This window comes from Coptis chinensis, chromosome 2 (assembly GCF_015680905.1).
Source record: "Coptis chinensis isolate HL-2020 chromosome 2, ASM1568090v1, whole genome shotgun sequence".
NCBI classification, from domain to species: Eukaryota; Viridiplantae; Streptophyta; class Magnoliopsida; order Ranunculales; family Ranunculaceae; genus Coptis; species Coptis chinensis.
Window position 1 is genome coordinate 28,924,383 of NC_141457.1, and position 17,949 is coordinate 28,942,331.

A 17,949-nucleotide genomic window follows, 5' to 3' on the forward strand; every position below is an offset into this window, starting at 1 on the left:
CTCTCGAGAGATCCTCAATGGGAGTGCATCCAAGCCGAAATAAGTAACAAGTGGCACCTCTCTTGTTTTCGACCAAACCTCGGAAAGGTGTCCGCCCTTCTCTTCGGGGATGCAAATCCAGTTTTGGTTCATATGGATCTTGGGCTCCACCCGGATCCCTTGGTTAATGGGCTTTATGAGGACTTCAGTTTTCTTATTTTGTCCGATATGGATGTTGGGCCCCACAAAAAGTCCATTCTTCGGGCCATCTATGTCCAGCATGGAAGTTAACTTTTCTAAACCTTCTTTGGACCCTTTACCTATTTCTATGGACTTTGTGTTTTCCGGCTTGGCTAGGCCCGCTCTAAGCCCAAAGCTTTTTTCTTCTCTTTGGCCCAATCTAAGCCCAAAAGCTAGAAAAGCCTAGTTTCTCTAGCCAAGCCTCAGATCGAGAAGCATGCAAAACTCCATAATCTTGATCCCTTGGTTTCGATTCCATAATCCGACCACCCTCAAAAGGAAAGTTGTCAGAAAATCTAGTTGATATTCTCAAAAGCTTTGGTAGCTCTAGGAAGCATGGGGTTTCCAAAAAAAATTCGGGAGTTGGTAGCTTTGTTTTATCTCAAGAATATGAAATGAAAAGTTGCATCTTTGAGACTTCACAAGCATGCTACCACATCTCCGGAAGTACATTATTATTCTCATAAAAGAATTGTGGTCTCTACATAAATTTTCACCTCTAAGTTTATAAATTCTAAGAGATCAAAAATGAGTGATAGTTCAGGACCCTCTTGGGAAGAGTCCTCTAAAGTTTGTTTCTACTACGGATCATGTTCCTACCACCCCACCTCTCCAAAGAGGAGAAAGGTAATGATAAGAAAGAAGCATGTGGGAGGAGGAAAGGAAGATTTTTGTAAGCTTCAAAAAATAAGAGGAAAGTTAATGGTTCATTGAGGAAGAGGATACAAGAAAGGGAAAGAGGTTGAAAAAGATATCATGTCAAGTTCATGGTGATGGTTCTATGGGAGTCACTCCTTCCCTTCTCCTTCCGAGTCAATCAAGAGTGACTCCATTAGTAAGGATTCAAGTAACCCAAGTGTCTTTTCTTATGGTCTAGGAGACTCTCGATTCTAGGAGTTCAAAAAAAGTTTGGTTTCAAAGATTCTAGTTCTAAAGATTCGAAAGCTCGAGTCTCATGACTCTGTCTCGGTTCCTTCCGGTCTTGTAGTTCCGGTTCTCGGGGTTCTAGTGATAATGCTTATAGGGATGGTTCACAAGGTTCTAGTTCTTTTGACTCTTGCTTTAATACTTCGGATAAGAATGCTATTTTTCCGGTTCGAGGTTCTTCTAGTTCAAATGGTCTCTCTCTCTCTAATTATGAGTCGATGGTTTTTAATAATTCATCTAGTTATTCCGTCCCGGCACTCCTAGCTCTTAGGGACTTAATGTGGCTGCTTCTAACAATTCAGAAGGGTTCGTGGTGACTAACCCATTTCAAATGACCTCTAGAGCCATGACGACAAACCGCATGGAATTGTCATGGAATTGGTTCAACTTCGACAATGGTAGCATTTAATAACCTCATTTTGGTTTCGCACCTCATATAATATGTTTATCTGAAACCAAAGCAACAGGAAAAAAATGGAGTTAGTTAGTAAGCAAATCAAGTACACCGCAAATGTATAGTACCCGCAATTGGCATTAGTGGTGGTATGATTGTTTTTTTAAGGATAATATTCAATTTGGATATTTTGGGAGCTACATCACCTAATCATATTACAATAAACTCTCCAATTACCATGCTTATTCTTATTGGTTCTTTTCTTTTATATACGGTAAAGCCTCTTTCTTATAAGAGGAAAAGAGTCCGGGATGAATTGTGTGACATTGCTATGCTTTACCCTCGCCTTGATTTCTCTTTGGTGATGTCAATTCCATTTCATCACCCTTTGGAAAAAGTAGGAGGTAATGGTAATCAATATCGGCGATGAATTCTTTTAATGATTTTATTGATGATCTAGGTCTCATTGATTTAGGTTTTAAAGGTTCCAAGTTCACTTGGTCAAATAAAAATTCTTTGGTAATCATATTTTAGAGAGGGTTGGATAGAGCTCTTGCCACCCCAGATTGGCTCGAAATGTTTCCCTTTCCTTCATTCAAAATATCACTATTCTTTCCTCGATCATCTTTCTCTTTCTATTAATCTTAATCATTCCTTACAAAAAGAAAAAAAAGCTTTTAAATTTTTGAGATGTGGACTAAGGAACCCTCATGCAAGGATACTATTGAGTTAGCTTGGAATGATATCTCCGAGGAGATTGCTTTGGTTCTCTTTACATTGTCCTGCTTTTTAATAGGATGAAAAATACCAGTAAAAAAAATCTTCATAAATGGAATGTGGAGGTTTTGGGGATGTGGAACTAAAGATCAAGAAGGTTAGAAGGGATTTAGATAATATCTTATCGATGATTTGGAGACTGGGGAGAATTACAACAAGTTTCTTTTCCTTCAAAGTGATTTGGAGGATCTTTTGGATAAGGAAGCTAGTTTTTGAAACAAAAAAGCCACTTCAAATTGGGTGAAGGATGCTGGAAGGAATACTAGATACTTTCATCTTTCTACTATTTACAGAAGAAGAACGAATAGCATTGAAAAACTCAGGAATGATAATGGGGGCTGGGACTCAGAGGTTGAGGATGTAGGGCTTAATATAAACTCCTATTTCAAGAATATTTTCTCTTCTTATGAGCCTCCTATCAATAATGATATCCTGAATCTCTTTGAATCATGTATTACACCCAATGAGAATATTCTTCTTACAAAAATCCCCACTGATGTTGAAATTTGGGTCACCATTAAAAGTATGGGGGCCCTTAAAGCCCCTAGTCCTGATGGATTTTAGGATATATTTTACCAGAAATATTGGGATATTGTTCATTCTGAGATCTCTAAAGCTGTCAAAGCCTTCTTCACCTTTTCCAGGCTTGCCCTTTGCCTAAATGAAACTTTTAGCACTCTCATTCCTAAAGTAGCTAATCCCCCAACACATCACTAAATTCAAAGCCTATTAGTCTTTGTAATTTCTCCTATAAAATCATTTCTAAGATCATGTCCACCAGGCTTAAACCCCTCCTTCATAAATTCATCTTTCCTCTTCAAGGTGTTTTTGTCAAAGGAAGGTCTATTGAGGATAATATTAGACTGGCAAGTGAGATTTTGTTTAATATTAGAAAGATGAAAAAAAACGTAAACAATGATAGATGGCTATCAAGTTAGATATGACCAAAGCATTTGATAGAATAGAATGGAGCTTTGTTGATCAAATCGGGGAAAACTTGGATACTCTACCAAATGGAGGAAAAATGATTCAATAATGCCTTAGCACAGTTTCTTATAATGTGCTTCTCAATGGCTCTCCTCTAGAAAAAAAGTTTATCCGTAGAAGAGGAGAAGACAGGGGGGACCCTCATCCCCTTACTTGTTCATCATTATGGCGTAAGCCTTGTCAAGACTCATTGCTCAAGCCAAGGTTCCAATCTGATTTTTGGGATCAAAATAAGAAGGAAGGCCCCAGTATCAGCCATTTTTTCTATGCAGATGACTCAATTATCTTTTTGTATGGCAAATACTCAAAGAATCGACTATATGATGACTCTCCTTAACACTTATTGTGAAGCTTACGGTCAAGCAAGAATTTTGATAAATCCGTGGCCTATTTCAATTGGAATGTGGCTATAAGTACTCAAAAGAGCATTATGAAAAAATGGAAGATGAGAAAGTTTGATGATAAAAAAGATCTACTTAGGGATTCCAATTCTATTAAGCAAAAAAAAAGTGAAGATTTTGAGTACTTGATACGTATGGTTCAAAGAAAGATTTCGGGTTGGAAAGCTAAAGTTTTATCTCTCTCTGGTATAACTACTTTCATCAAGTATGTAGCCCAAGCTATGCCTATATATGCAATGAGTACCTATCTTCTCCCATATAAGATTAATGATAAAAAAGTGGATCAGTTGAATAAGAATTTCGTGGAATAGCTCGCTTAAATCTCACTCCTATCACACCATCACTGGGATTTTCTCTGTAGAAGTAAGTCAAATGGTGGTCCGGGCTTTAGGAAATCAAGGAACTGAATCAAGTTCTTATTAGTAAACACCTTCTTGGAGAATGTCAAGGATGAGATTTCTAAATGGGCTCTTCTTTTAAGAAAACTTATCCAAATTGGCAAAGATGATTGAGATGGATGTCTTACCTAGGGATACTTCTTATTTCTTTAGAGGCATCATTAGAACTATGAAGGAAATCAAATGAGGCTTTTTATGAAATATTGGAGCTGGCTCTTCCATCTCTATCTTTAATGATCTTTGGCTTTTTTATGGGGAAAGCCTCTTATCCTAAAAGATCTGCTAGATCCTCGGGCACGATCTTCTTAACCTTAAGGTCAACTCCCTTTTTCCCTCGCGACTTCCCACTTGGAATCAAAATAGATTGGGAGATTTGTTTCCCTTTCCAGATTATTCAATCCATTAATAGAGTTCATATCGGACCTTCAAACCGTCTCCGACCATATCATCGACCTTATGCTAAGAATGGGAACATTTAAATGGGTTTAGCTTACATCTTCCTTTCCAAGCAAGATAATCTCTCCTTCTCCTTCTCTTTTCAATCCCCTCGATTGTTAAAAAAACTGTGGAAGCTAAAGATAGATGTTGCTACACACCGCTTATCCGAAACTTTACTCAGGGGTCTCCCTACTTGGTGATGTTTTTCACAAATGTAAATTTAAAGGGGATATCACTTACTCTTTCCTCGCCAATGTATTAAGACAACATTACACGCTTTTTTCCTGTTATTGGGTGAAGATGTGTGGAATGTCTCTAATGTTATCTTCGGATATTAGCTCTCATGATGATTGGAAAGTGAAGGACTGGCTTAATCTTTTTATCAGTTGGTGTTTTGATAAGGATGAAGACATAAGCAGAAGGGGTTATTTCTGTATTCATTTCCTTTATGAACTTTGGTTGACAAGAAACAAGGCACGAATAGAGCAGAAGCCTATTAATACCAAACTCATTCTGAACTTATCTGAGTTGAAAAGAGATAGGAATCACTTTGTTTTTTTATCTTGTCCTCCTTTCCGAGCATATAGCCCTTTGCATCATAGCCCTTTATGTTTTAACTTTTAATACCCGGTCTTCTCCTTCGTTCCATAGGTTAAAGTTAACTTTGATCTTTGCTTTGAGATCTCATTATAGTGGTGTAGTAGGTGCTATTGCCGAGATTCAAAAGGGGTGATACTTGGAGCTACTTTTTAGGAGATTTTTTGCAAATGATCCTTAACAAGCGAGGCAATTGAGCCGAGGTAGTCGTTTTTGGCTTTTGGCTTTAAGGCTTTAACACGTTGATCTTTGAAGGAGATTGTCGACTTTGATCTCTCGTTTCTAAAGCTTGTAATAGTTCTCTTTTAGGATGGAACTCTTTTTCGGCTGTCTTTTAGTATGTTTACTCTTTAGTTTAGTTATTCCTTTTCTAGAGTCTGAATTTAGTAAGGGCTGTAAATTGTAAAACCTAGGAACATGATCTCAGAGAACCCAAAATGTTCTAGTTGAGTAAAATTTCATTTTAAAAGAACAATGATGAGAATGATTAAGACTTTCTGACTCTCATTATTGTACATTACGATCTAAGAATTAATGCACTATATCAAAAAATAGATTAGACTTGTTGTGAAAGTTCGCCATATATCTGCTGGCTCATTAGAGACTGATTGACTATTGCTTGTCGATGGTTATCCGATTGAATGTTTGTTGGCACCATTTTTTTTCCTTTATAATATATATGTGAAGTTTTTTCATGGCTGGCTTTGACTAATGTCGAGATTTTTGAACTTTAGTAGTGCTTATATTTTGTGCCTTCAGAAAAAGAAAAGAAATAAAAGAGTGGTGTACCATACATGCTGTGAAGTTTATGTAGTAAAATAATTTAGGCGTGCTCTTGATACAACAGAACTTGGTCATGAGCGTCATCCTTTGTTTTGTTTCAGAATATTCTTAGATTTGAGTGACTTAGGTAGTGCCGATTTTAAGACAGTGTACACGGAAATGGGAAACAGGAGTTGAGTATTTAACTGTTGATGTCTTTTCTTAGTGCTTGAATATAATTTGATCTTGAAATTGGTTAATCTTATTTAGCTCATGGCTCTCATTCTTGAAATTGCGCCACTTGTTTCAGGAATTGCTGCCTAGGAGGATCATTGTTTGGATTTCAGACGGATATTGTAGGTCAACAAATTCCGGTGAATCAGGTGAATGACTGTGAATTTCATACATCTCCCTCGTCAATATATAGAAAATTTATGAACTAGAGCTAACCGGAGTGCTTGTTTTGGAGGATTATGAGAAAGCAATTACAAGGGATTTTGTGTAAGGTTTGATCGTCAAGTTTTTTTTTTTAGGATTTTGTTTCTTGGGGTTTGATTGAGTTGTAAAATCAGATTGCGGGATATATTCAGAAAGAGGTTTCCCATTAATGTATCGTACATCTACTGCGAAGCTGCGATACATGAAGACAGCTTAATTTTTTTTTTAAAATTTTTTTGCTGTACCGTTTTCTGGCAAAGTTGCCAGGTCTTGTCGGGTATGTTTTTAGATCTTTTGGGCTTTGTTTAAATCAGATTGTATCAGAGATTGTTTGATTTACTAGTGTGAACTTTTGAGGGATACTCACCTGTGGTTCCGAGAATAAGATACTATATATTCTGATTCATTTTCTATGAGAAAGTATTTTCTTTTTTATATATTTCTACGAAACATGTATAATGTATTGAAATTGTTTTATGGATAATGGTTGTTGGCTTTCATTGTCTTTCTTTGGTACTCGTCCCAACCTTTTTTTAGGTTTGTGGGATTTTTTTGTGAAAGAGACGGACACCAAGTAAAATTGATTGCTAGTAGTTTTAAACAAGTCAGGGATATTTGATTTCAAGGCCAACTTCTTAGAAAGAAGGCTTGTGTTGTTGAGATGCAACTCATGCAAGTCCGTTTCTAGGAGGAATAGCAGCACTCACAGTTTCAGTGCATTTGCAGTGACTGGGGACCCTCCATTCAGTGGGTCCAACCAGGGAAATTCTTAAAATCAGAGAACAGGGCTGTACGTGTGGTCAGTCTGTCATTGCCTCATTGGGTCATCATAAGAGATTTTGATCATTTTTTATCCCATGATCATCATTCAATCATCTTACAGATTAATAATGACGATAATGGATCATTTCTATGCTGCATCATTCCTTGCTTATTGCACGTGTCTCATAGCAACTACAGTTTGTGGTCTCATATAGACCTCTTATCCAAACTTCTATAACAGATAGGTTCGGTTAGAACTTTCTTATCACTGCCATTTGGTTTGTCTTACGTACCAGAACTGGAATAATATTCAGTGGTGGTCCCATTTGTCTCCTTCACATCAGTTGTGGAGGATGGGTCATCCCACTCCTCCTTTGATTGTGAAATCTATTTATTTATGACTTTTTATGAACCTTGTTTTAGTATAAAACTAGACCCTTCTAGTACTCCTCGTTGTGAGGTAATTGTACATTAAAGCCAGCAGGTCTTCAACCCGGCCTAAAGTCGATGGGGATTCATTACGATGATCGAGCTAGTAAATTCGTGGACAAAAGTTCGGTGCGTCAATTATTAGGTCTAAGATTGAAAATTTTCAACAATAATATTTTTAAATATTGGTCCGATAAAAGCAGTAGCGGTAAAATCGATATCGTGTTTTAAAAGCGGATATATCTGAATATATTTTTTAAAATTTATATATATTTTACATTTAAAATTTTTGATATATAAGTATATAACGTTTTTATTTTTTATTTTTACAATTTTATTCATGAAAAAAATATACAAATGTCATTTTATTCGCTAAACCTTATAATTTGTGAATAATTGTGATTATAAGCCCGAGCCTAACGATTGAATTAAACCGTATCATTCGAAAATGCGAATTATTCGTTTTATTAAGCGAACCTTATAATTAAAATAATTAGGTTGAATAATTCAGCGAATTACTAGCTATCGATGATGGGGTTAAGGTGAACGTATTACCTTTCTCTAGGTTTACCCATTTATCCAGTACTTCTATGACATCCAATTTCTTTTAAAGCTCTCACCTCGTTGTGAGCCAAAGATGTATTTAGCATAAGGGTGCACATTCTAGATCACTTGGGCTAAGGTTTCTACTCTTAAACTATTTTAGAACTGTTACAATCCCAGACTAATACTCTCAATCTCTAAGTATTCGAAATTCAACTTTTAAGGTCTGTGAGATTGCACAAGGACATCGCCTTCCCCATTGCTTAATTTTTTGAAATAAATCACAGGAAAAGTACATTCATATTGGATTCAGACACACCCTATATTCGAGCAACTACGAATAAGGCAAGTATGGGCTCTGGAAAGGGAGTAAATGTCTCTTCCTACTTTTAACTTTTAAGGGGCCATAAGTAGCACACTACCACCAATACTCAATCCTAAATCCAGCCTTTTGCACCAAGCAAATGTCCTCCTATAAAAATTTCACATGGAAGTCGTTATTCAACTGTATTCCGTTAGTACCCTATCTTACTGGTTGAGGGGCTTGTGTAAAAGACTTAAAGATACCATCATCTGCATTTTTGCACTGCACTTTTCTGGGTTCTATGCCTCTATTGTGTCTGACCTGTTTTTGGTGGCACTAAATCTAGATATGTGAAATCCCCAAGCACTAGTCCAACATCATAAATGGTATACTGTGAAAGATCCCAAACAAGTTTAGTCAAGGACTCGAGGTCTATTAATTCAAAGTACTCTTGTTTTACTTACAATTAACAAGACATTAGGACACTTGTTTATTTCACACATCGTCTGTTGAATTACTTGAATACGTGCACACTAGAACGTGCTGCGAACTTTTTGTTGCTATGGTGAGTTGTCAGGATTGATGTCGAAGTGCTGAGAGTGATGGGAAAATGCCAGATACTTTCTTCTTTGGAAGTAATGATGATTTCTTTTTAGTTTAAGACTTTAAGTCCGAATTGGAAAATAGAATAAAGTTTGCCTAATTCAGAACCATTTGAGATTTTGAGGACTTTCGTTATAAATGTATTTATGGGGGTTTTGGTCACATGTTTTTAGGTAGTTTGCTATAAACATGGCCTGATGCCATGATCACATGGGATCTAGTGTTTGCACAATTAAGCTAGCTGTTGGCAATCTTTGAGGTCCACTTGAATACTTGATATAGCACGTCTGGACAGTGACTCAAATCAGCTCGATTCATAAGTTTTAATTTATTTTGTAAATTAATGTTGAATAGTAAGTACAACTTATTTATGCTGGCTGGTTCGATCCCATTTAATAAAACAGGCTTGCCAAACCATAAAAAAGAATAGTGTACAACTTGATTTATAATTCTTGAGAACATCACATTCAAAGGTACAAGTGCAGTAACGAACTAGCGAAGTACTCGTAGACGTGTCTGGAATATAGGGTACCCATGGACCTACTATGGGCTGGCCTGTTCGAACGGTTGAATCAGGATGTAGGTACACGAATTTAATCCAGCACGTACTATTGGAGCCCAAGACCAAGTACCAAGTAGGTGTCGTGTTGGTTGGGCCTTTGTGTGGTCTTACCAAAACTTTGATGTGGCGTTTGAGTCTGGCAAGTAAAATCCGATTTTAGGTAGGGTTTATGCTTGGATTTACATGTTCGTGCAATCCGATTAATTGAAGCCTGTGCATTTGTCAAGCAGGCATAGTTTCTTTCCTTTGATAGTTATTCAGTTCAAAGAAATATAATAAGCCTCGTGGTTCTACTTCCAAATCTTTCTAGTTAAAATTTCTCAGCAAAAACAGTATGCAATATCATATGTTACAAGTTGTGAGAAAAGGATGAACTCATTAATCCTTATAAGTTCATTACGCAAAATAATAACAGAAGAAAATGCAGCTAGAATGGCCCAAACTTGGGTTACTGAAGTTTAGCTCGACTTACTCAAGTAGCAGATACAGAAACTCATGAAATTGATTCTCATCAAAGACCGGATGATTCGAATAGTTAACAGTCCTGTTTACTACTTACTAGCGAGCCAAGTACTTAGTTACGATGCTCCAATAAAAGTATATATTGCGAGAGGGCCAACGGTCATTAGGAATTAACGTGATGAACTTTTAGACATGTTTGCCAGTACTTAATGAATCTCTTTTTATTCACCAAGCCTACTTGCATTTTACATATAAGGGTTTTATATATCGCACAGAAGAAAATATTTTTGGCCCAAAAAACAAAATTAGACTTTCTCTCAAATTCAGAGAAATTGATTTGTCCCGGATGATTCGAATAGTTAACAGTCCTGTTTACTACTTACTAGCGAGCCAAGTATTTTTACGATTCCAATAAAGTATAATTTGAGAGAGGGCCAACGGTCATTAGGAAGTGAAACTTTTTAGACATTTTGCCAGTACTTAAAATTCTTTTTATTCACCAAAGCCTACTTGCATTTACATATAAGGGTTTTTATGAAATGTAAAACAAAATTGTCTTTTTATCAAACAGATAAATTATTTTAACTCACAATGAATACGCATTTTGACCATTATCGTGTGTGAAAACTTGTATCATATTTTAGCAAAATGAATATGTGATATGACAATATCTTTTATCGCTTGGATATGGTATTTAGTGTGGGTAGAAAGTACAAAAACTTTTAAGTATCCTATAGTGTAGATACTCACAGCCAGGATATTTATATAAGAATACTTTTATTGTGAAGAAGCTCAAGTGACAAAATACCTAAGTGTTAAGTTTAAAGTGTAGAATACTACAGCCAGGATAATGTAGGATTTTTTTGTTTTTATTATCAACAAAATATTTGTATTTCTAGATTAGGAAAAATCATCACATGTCCCAACTACCCTAATCTCGTGGCTTCACAATGAGATTAAAAACATTTGTGACATTTCACTTCTGAGATAATGGTCAAAATCGTTGGACCGAGGCGGTGTGTGAGTTTGGAGGGCAAGTCTAATTTCTCTGAATTTGGAGGGACAAATCTAATTTTGTTTTTCAAATAGGAATGCAGATCTATAAAACCAAAATACCTAAAAATAGCTAAAGAGTAGTTGAGACATTTCACCACGAGATAACGGTTAAAATCGTTGACTGAGACGTGTGTGTGAGTTTTGGGAGGGAGGGGCAAATCTAATTTCTTTGAATTTGGAGAGGCAAGTCTAATTTTGTTTTCAAAAAGGGGTATCTATAAAACCATATATATAATAACCATTTGAATGTTTGCCCCCATGTACTTCGAAATTGCAACATATCATTTGATCCATGTACTTTGAAAATGCAAGTTCATTTCACCTTTTAAATTTCTACCTTTTGGTACATGAATAAATAACCAATGCATCGTGAAACGTTGCTCCACAAAAATGCAAATTGGCAAACGGCCAGTTTTAACGCAAAGAAGGTGACGGACTCATTTCGGCAATATGACTACAGCTGTGGCATAATAAGGACGACATGAGACCATGAGGGTGAAGACATCTTTGCATAGATTACTTTCCTTAAAACAAGGTCATTTTGTCTCCCACACTAATTTTTAGCTTTATTGGATTCTCTAATCCTTCCAATGGGAAAAGTAAAATAGGAGAATAATTTGTAACAGCCCAAAAGTCCAAGAAGACACAGCTCCTTTCCCACTTTTTTTTCACCAAGTCATCCACAGCTTGACTGCATGAGTATGACCAACACACCAAAATCCTACAAAGTGAAAATCTACCAAGAATCCCAAGTCCAAATGGTTAATACAATATAGACAGAAGAAGGAACACTTCACTGATGAAGAAACGCCTCCCCTGTAATTTCAACCGACCTTTTATATGTATCTTATTTTTTCAACAGTACTAGAAGAATAACTTACAGAAAGAAACTTTAAGAAAGGCGTACACATGAAGTTTCAGAAGAACAAACAAAGCATCTCTGTGTACATAAAGGACATGTTGTCACTGTGTTATGGCCTATGGGTACAATTTGCCATCAGAAATATACACAATAATTAGACCAAAGGGCATTCGTAGAAAATTCCAGTGTTGCTATACCACCTTGATTCCACAATATGAAATAAGCTTCCACTGTTAGTTAGAAACTCAGTAACCTTTCCAACTCTTGCAGTGTTAACCAACTAATGGCAGTTAATAACCAGAAGCTCATGGAACTCCAATGGGGTCTTCAAGCAATCAAGTCAGAAAGTGTAAACCTGCACAGCATCAGCTTCTATCTTTCTCAACCCACTTCCTGCTGCTATACAGAGACAGAGAATTCTTTAAACATAAACATTTCCACAGACAAAGACAGCCTCCAGTTCTTTTCACAGCTTCTAATAGCAATTGGAGAAGCAAAGAATGCTCGAACAACTTTAAAAATTTGGAGTTTCAAAAGGTTTCATGGGACTTGCAGCAACTACACAATCTTTGCACCCTGCTTGAGAAGAATATGAATGTCAAGCAAATTCGTGTTCCAGAGAAACAGGTTTAGTTCGGAAGCTTTATCAGAGCTTTCAGAAATGCTGAAAAAACATGATGGAATCAAAGAGATGATGTTTTCTGAATCACGTATTGGGTCTTTTGGAGCTGGGCTCCTTGCTTCCTCTAAAGATAAGCGAGAGTTTGGAAGAGTTGCAGATATGGGAGGACTCAATTGGTTCGAGAGGGGCAGAGGAACTCTCAAAAATGATTGAAGTAAACTCCACTTTGAAGATGTTAATAGTTCTTGATTCAAACTCGATCACAGCAGGCCCTCTCATCTCCACAGTACTTGCAAGGAACCGGACCATGGAAATTCATGTTTGGAGTGGAGGGAATGGAGAAAAAAGCTCCAAAGTGGTGGAATTTGAACCAGGTAACAGTGCACTACGCATTTACAAACTAGATCTTTTCGGGTTGCTGCAGGGTCGCCTGTGCATTGGGGTGGAATACGACTGTCAGATCTCTAGATATGACAGGAATCAGATTGAAGTCCAAGTGGGCAAAGGAATTCAGATGGGTTTTAGAACAGAATCAAAGCCTCAGAGAGGTAAACCTATCCCACGACTTGCCTCAAAAGACAAGGGAGTCATATCGTCGCAGCTGGGTTATTCAAGAATAAGTATCTAGAGAGCTTATACCTAAACGAGAATTGGTTCAGTGGAATAGGTGTTGAACATTTACTCTGTCCACTCAGCAGGTTTTCAGCATTGCAAAATCAGGCAAATACAACTTTGAAGTCAGTGACATTCGGTGGAGGAAGAACGAAAGTAGGAAGAGATGGGCTTGTGGCCATCTTGCAGATGCTGATAACCAACCAAAGTCTAGTACGCTTGGGAATTTATGATGACAAGAGTTTGGGACAAGAAGATTTTATCAGAATCTTCAGAAGCTTGGAAAACAATGCCACTTTGAGATACTTGTCCCTGCAAGGTTGCAAAGGGGTCCAAGGAGATTTAATGGTGAAGACAATAATGGAAACACTGCAGATTAATCCTTATATTGAAGACATTGATCTCACCAGAACACCATTGCAGAGTTCTGGGAAGACTGAAGGGATCTATCAGAAGCTAGGCCAGAATGGAAGGATAGAACCAGAAATGGATTTGCTAAAGGACATGCCACTGGCGATGCCCAAAAGCTGTAGAGTATTCTTATGCGGACAAGAATTTGCAGGTAATAATGTACACAATGTAGAAGTCTAAGCGCAACGTTGGATTAGATGATATACTTTAGTATCATTTATATATCTAATCTGTTTGGAACAATGAGAGAAAATATAAATTTCCTCTACCAATCCATTAATTGGAGGTAATTTGCAGGTAAAAGCACGCTATGTAATTCCATATGGCAGAACTTCTCTCCAAAGCTTCCCTACTTGGACCAAGTCAGAACACTAGTACACCCAGTTGAGCAAGCTGTGAGAACAGTAGGAATCAAGATTAAAACATTCAAAGATGGCGACACAAAGATCTCAATCTGGGATCTTGCAGGTCAACATGAATTCTATACCCTCCATGATCTCATGTTTCCAGGTCATGGGAGTGCATCCTGCTTCCCTAATTATATCCAGCTTGTTTAGGAAGCCTCAGAATAGAGAACAGAAAAATCCGGGCCGAGATAGAAGAAGACCTCTTGTATTGGCTCAGATTTATTGTCTCAAATTCAAAACGAGCAGGTCCACAAGCTATGCTACCAAGTGTAACAGTAGTGCTCACCCATTTTGACAAAATCACACAATCATCGGATAGTTTCCAGATTACCATTCGTCTAATTCGGAGTCTCAGAGAGAGATTCCAAGGGTTTGTTGAGTTCTATTCAACTGTATTCACAGTTGATGCAAGATCATCTGGGTCAGTAAGCAAACTAACTCACCACGTCAGAAAGTCCAGCAAGACGATTCTTCAAAGAGTGCCTCACGTTTATGAGCTCTGTAATGAACTGATACAATTTCTAGCAGACTGGAGGTCAGAGAACCACAGTAAGCCAGCAATGAGGTGGAAGGATTTCTGCGAGTTGTGCCAGGTCAAGATTACAGCCTTAAGAATCCGATCAAGGCATGATAATCTGGAGAAGGTGGAATTGAGAAGACGGGCCATTGCAAACTCTCTTCATCACATAGGTGAGGTAATCTATTTTCAAGATCTAGGTTTTCTAATTTTGGATTGTGAGTGGTTCTGCAGGGATGTTCTGGGACCACTGGTAAGCTTAGATATACGAAGGTACAGTACAATGGAGAAGAATGGATTCATGAGCAAGACAGACTTGGAGAAGATTCTTACAGGCAATCTACAGAGTCAGATTCCTGGTATGGGTTCAAAGATCTTTGATAATCTACAGGTCAGTGATCTCGTGAGAATGATGTTAAAACTCGAATTATGCTATGAACAAAACCTCGGGGATCCAAATTCCTTGCTGCTGATCCCTTCACTTCTCGAAGAAGGACGAGGAAGGTCTCAAAGATGGCAAATAAGCATGACAGATTGTGTGTATTCAGGGCGACATCTTGAGTGTGACGATTCAAGTCATATGTTTCTCACGCCAGGTTTCTTTCCCAAGTTACAGGTACTTATTTGTTACAGAATATGTCTGTTTTTAATTATTTACAGTCGCATTTTTTTTTTCACACTCCTACACATGAAACAATGAAAACCAAAAAGAGTACAGTCTTTCATGCTCTCAACTGCACTTCTAAGATAAGGAATCTGATCAGACATTGCTAAATGGGCAAGACCACTGGAATAAATCCCTAACCTCTTGAAAGAGACTCATAGGGCTTCAAACTCATGCATGAACAAACAAGTACAGAATACATAACACATGAGTCCACAGAATAAAAGAATAAGAACGTGGAAATGAAAGTGTAATATTTCTGGGAAAAAACAGGATCTTATTGACATATATAATGTAATATTTCTGGGAGAAAACAGGATTTTATTGACATATATTTATACTTCTTCAGTTTTCTGTTTAATCTTAAAGTTCACACTATTTCCAACTTTCTCTGTTTCCATTCACTACTATGCAACAACATTAATTCCTTATTGTTCAGACATCATCTATAATGTACATTGGACTGCATTTCAGTTAAGTAGCAACTTATACATGTTATATGAACACATGAACTCCAAAGAAATCTGAAATCACATAGGATACCTGTTAACATTCACATCCTTCGCTCTTTGCTTCGCACATATCCACCAGCTACATCAATGGGTCAGAAAAAAGGGCTAAGGCAGATAATTCCTGAGAGTTGAGACTCTACTTTTCTTTAGGAATCCTGTTAGTTCAACGCTGAAATATCATCAATAAATCATCATATATCTTTCCCTGATGCCAGCATTCTGTCACACCAGTAAGGTTTGCATACCTAGTCAAAAGATTTAAAAATACGATACGCCAATGCACATAAAATTCCACTACTATAGGCCTGCCAATCTCATTTCTTTACTCATTCAGGTGCACCTCCACAACAAGATCTTTGGGTCAAAGAACCAGCACGTTGCAACTTACGGTCTTGAGAAATACCTCATTACGATAACTATCAATGGAATTTATATCAGGGTGGAGCTTGGAGGACAGTTGGGACACTACATTGATGTCCTTGCATGCTCTACAAAGAACCTGACTGAAATTCTTAGACTATTCCAGCAGCTCATAATCCCAACAATACAGAACTTATGCCACGGAGTCACGTTAAGAGAAAGTATTCTTCGTCCAGAATGCGTCAAGAACTTGACAGCCCCAAGATACAGGAAAACCCAATTTGTGCCTTTGCAACAATTGAAGCAATCAGTCCTTTCAGTCCCTGCAGATAGCATGTACGACTATCAGCACACATGGGGTCCAGTATCTGATGGAGGCAGACCCATTTTACAGTCTGGCTTCGATTTTGCGAGAGACCTCCTCTCAGATGATGACTTTAGGGAAGTACTGCATCGACGTTATAATGACCTCTACCACCTTGCTGTGGAACTGGCTGTCCCACTCGAAAACAGCCCAGATGGGCCAGACCAACTCACACAGGTCCAAGATGAAGCTGACAGTGCAGTTGAGCCAACATTTGATGGAATAGCAAAGGGTGTGGAAGCAGTTCTACAGAGGCTAAAAATAATCGAACAGGAAATAAGAGACTTGAAGATGGAGATCCAAGGGTTGAGATATTATGAACACCGACTGTTAACTGAACTGCACTATAAAGTGAACTACCTGGTGAACTTCAATGTTCAAATTGAAGAAAGAAAAAAGTACCAAACATGTTCTATTTTGTCCAGACAGAGAACTATTCGAGGAGATTGGTGACCAACATCATCACTGGCATGGACGGCACTCCGGCTTCACATGTTATGTGAATTTCGGCAAGAAATGCATGTTGTTGAAGATCAGATAGGATGTGAAATGATGCAAATAGATAACACAGCTGTTAAGTGTTTAGTTCCCTACATGAAGAAGTTCATGAAACTGTTGACCTTTGCTTTAAAAATAGGTGCCCATGTCGCAGCAGGTATGGGAGAGATGATACCCGATTTGAGCAGAGAAGTTGCTCATCTTGTTGACCCTTCTCTTATGTACGGGGCAGCAGGGGCAGTCGCAGTTGGGGCTGTGGGGGCTGCAGCAATAGGAAGAGTGGAAGGAAGTAGACAGAGAAGTACACATACATCCTTCGGTGGAGAGAACACGAGGAATATACAGCAAGACCTGAGAGTGTCTCAACAATGGCTTGTCGACTTTTTGAAGGACCGAAGGTGTTCAACTGGAAAAGATATCACTGAGAAATTTGGACTGCGGAGAGTGAGGTACAGGGATAGTGGCCATATTGCATGGATTTGTAGAAGGCATATACAAATAAGAGCAAATGAAATAACGGAAGTACCTGTATGAAAGTGGTTTGGTACTTGCACTTTTTATCCAGAGTAGAGTTGACAGCAGCAGTATCACCCCGAGAAACTTCAACAGAAGTGTGATGTGTTACATTAAATTGTAATGGGGAACTTTTTTATCCAGAGTAGAGTTGACACAATTAGTATCACCCGAGAAACTTCAACAGAAGTGTAATGTGTTTCATTAGATTGTGATGGGAACTCATCCTGTCCTCTGTTTTCACACACGCACACACAATCAACAAAATGCATTTTAAGAGCTTGAGATGTCAACCTCCAAATATACTTTGATTTGGACCAGCACTACGTTTTTTATTTGAGGTGATTGTGTTAATGCAAAGTGCAGCTCAAGAGTTATTACTTTTATTTCTGAACTACCCATCCACTTGTAAGAGTACACTGAACATTTCTGCTGAGCCATAGTATATGTAATGAGCAAATTATGATTAACCATCCAAGAAACAGTAATTGTTTGTATACAAGATCCATGTAAACATTAAAAAAATAAAAAATGCTCTGTCCTCTCTA

The 17,949-nt window shown here is 37.7% G+C and overlaps 1 protein-coding gene across 1 annotated transcript; it reads left to right on the forward strand.

The window, feature by feature from the left end:
- Window positions 1-11,921: 11,921 nt before the first annotated feature.
- LOC147515676 (protein TORNADO 1-like) lies at window positions 11,922-17,787 on the forward strand. Its single transcript, XM_086588531.1, is given in 12 exon segments — window positions 11,922-12,433; window positions 12,436-12,530; window positions 12,532-12,665; window positions 12,667-12,949; window positions 12,951-13,106; window positions 13,108-13,717; window positions 13,864-14,099; window positions 14,101-14,151; window positions 14,153-15,106; window positions 16,001-16,783; window positions 16,786-16,863; window positions 16,865-17,787. Coding segments are annotated over 12 exon segments (4,167 nt in total). The 5' UTR covers window positions 11,922-12,204; the 3' UTR covers window positions 17,423-17,787.
- Window positions 17,788-17,949: the final 162 nt, after the last annotated feature.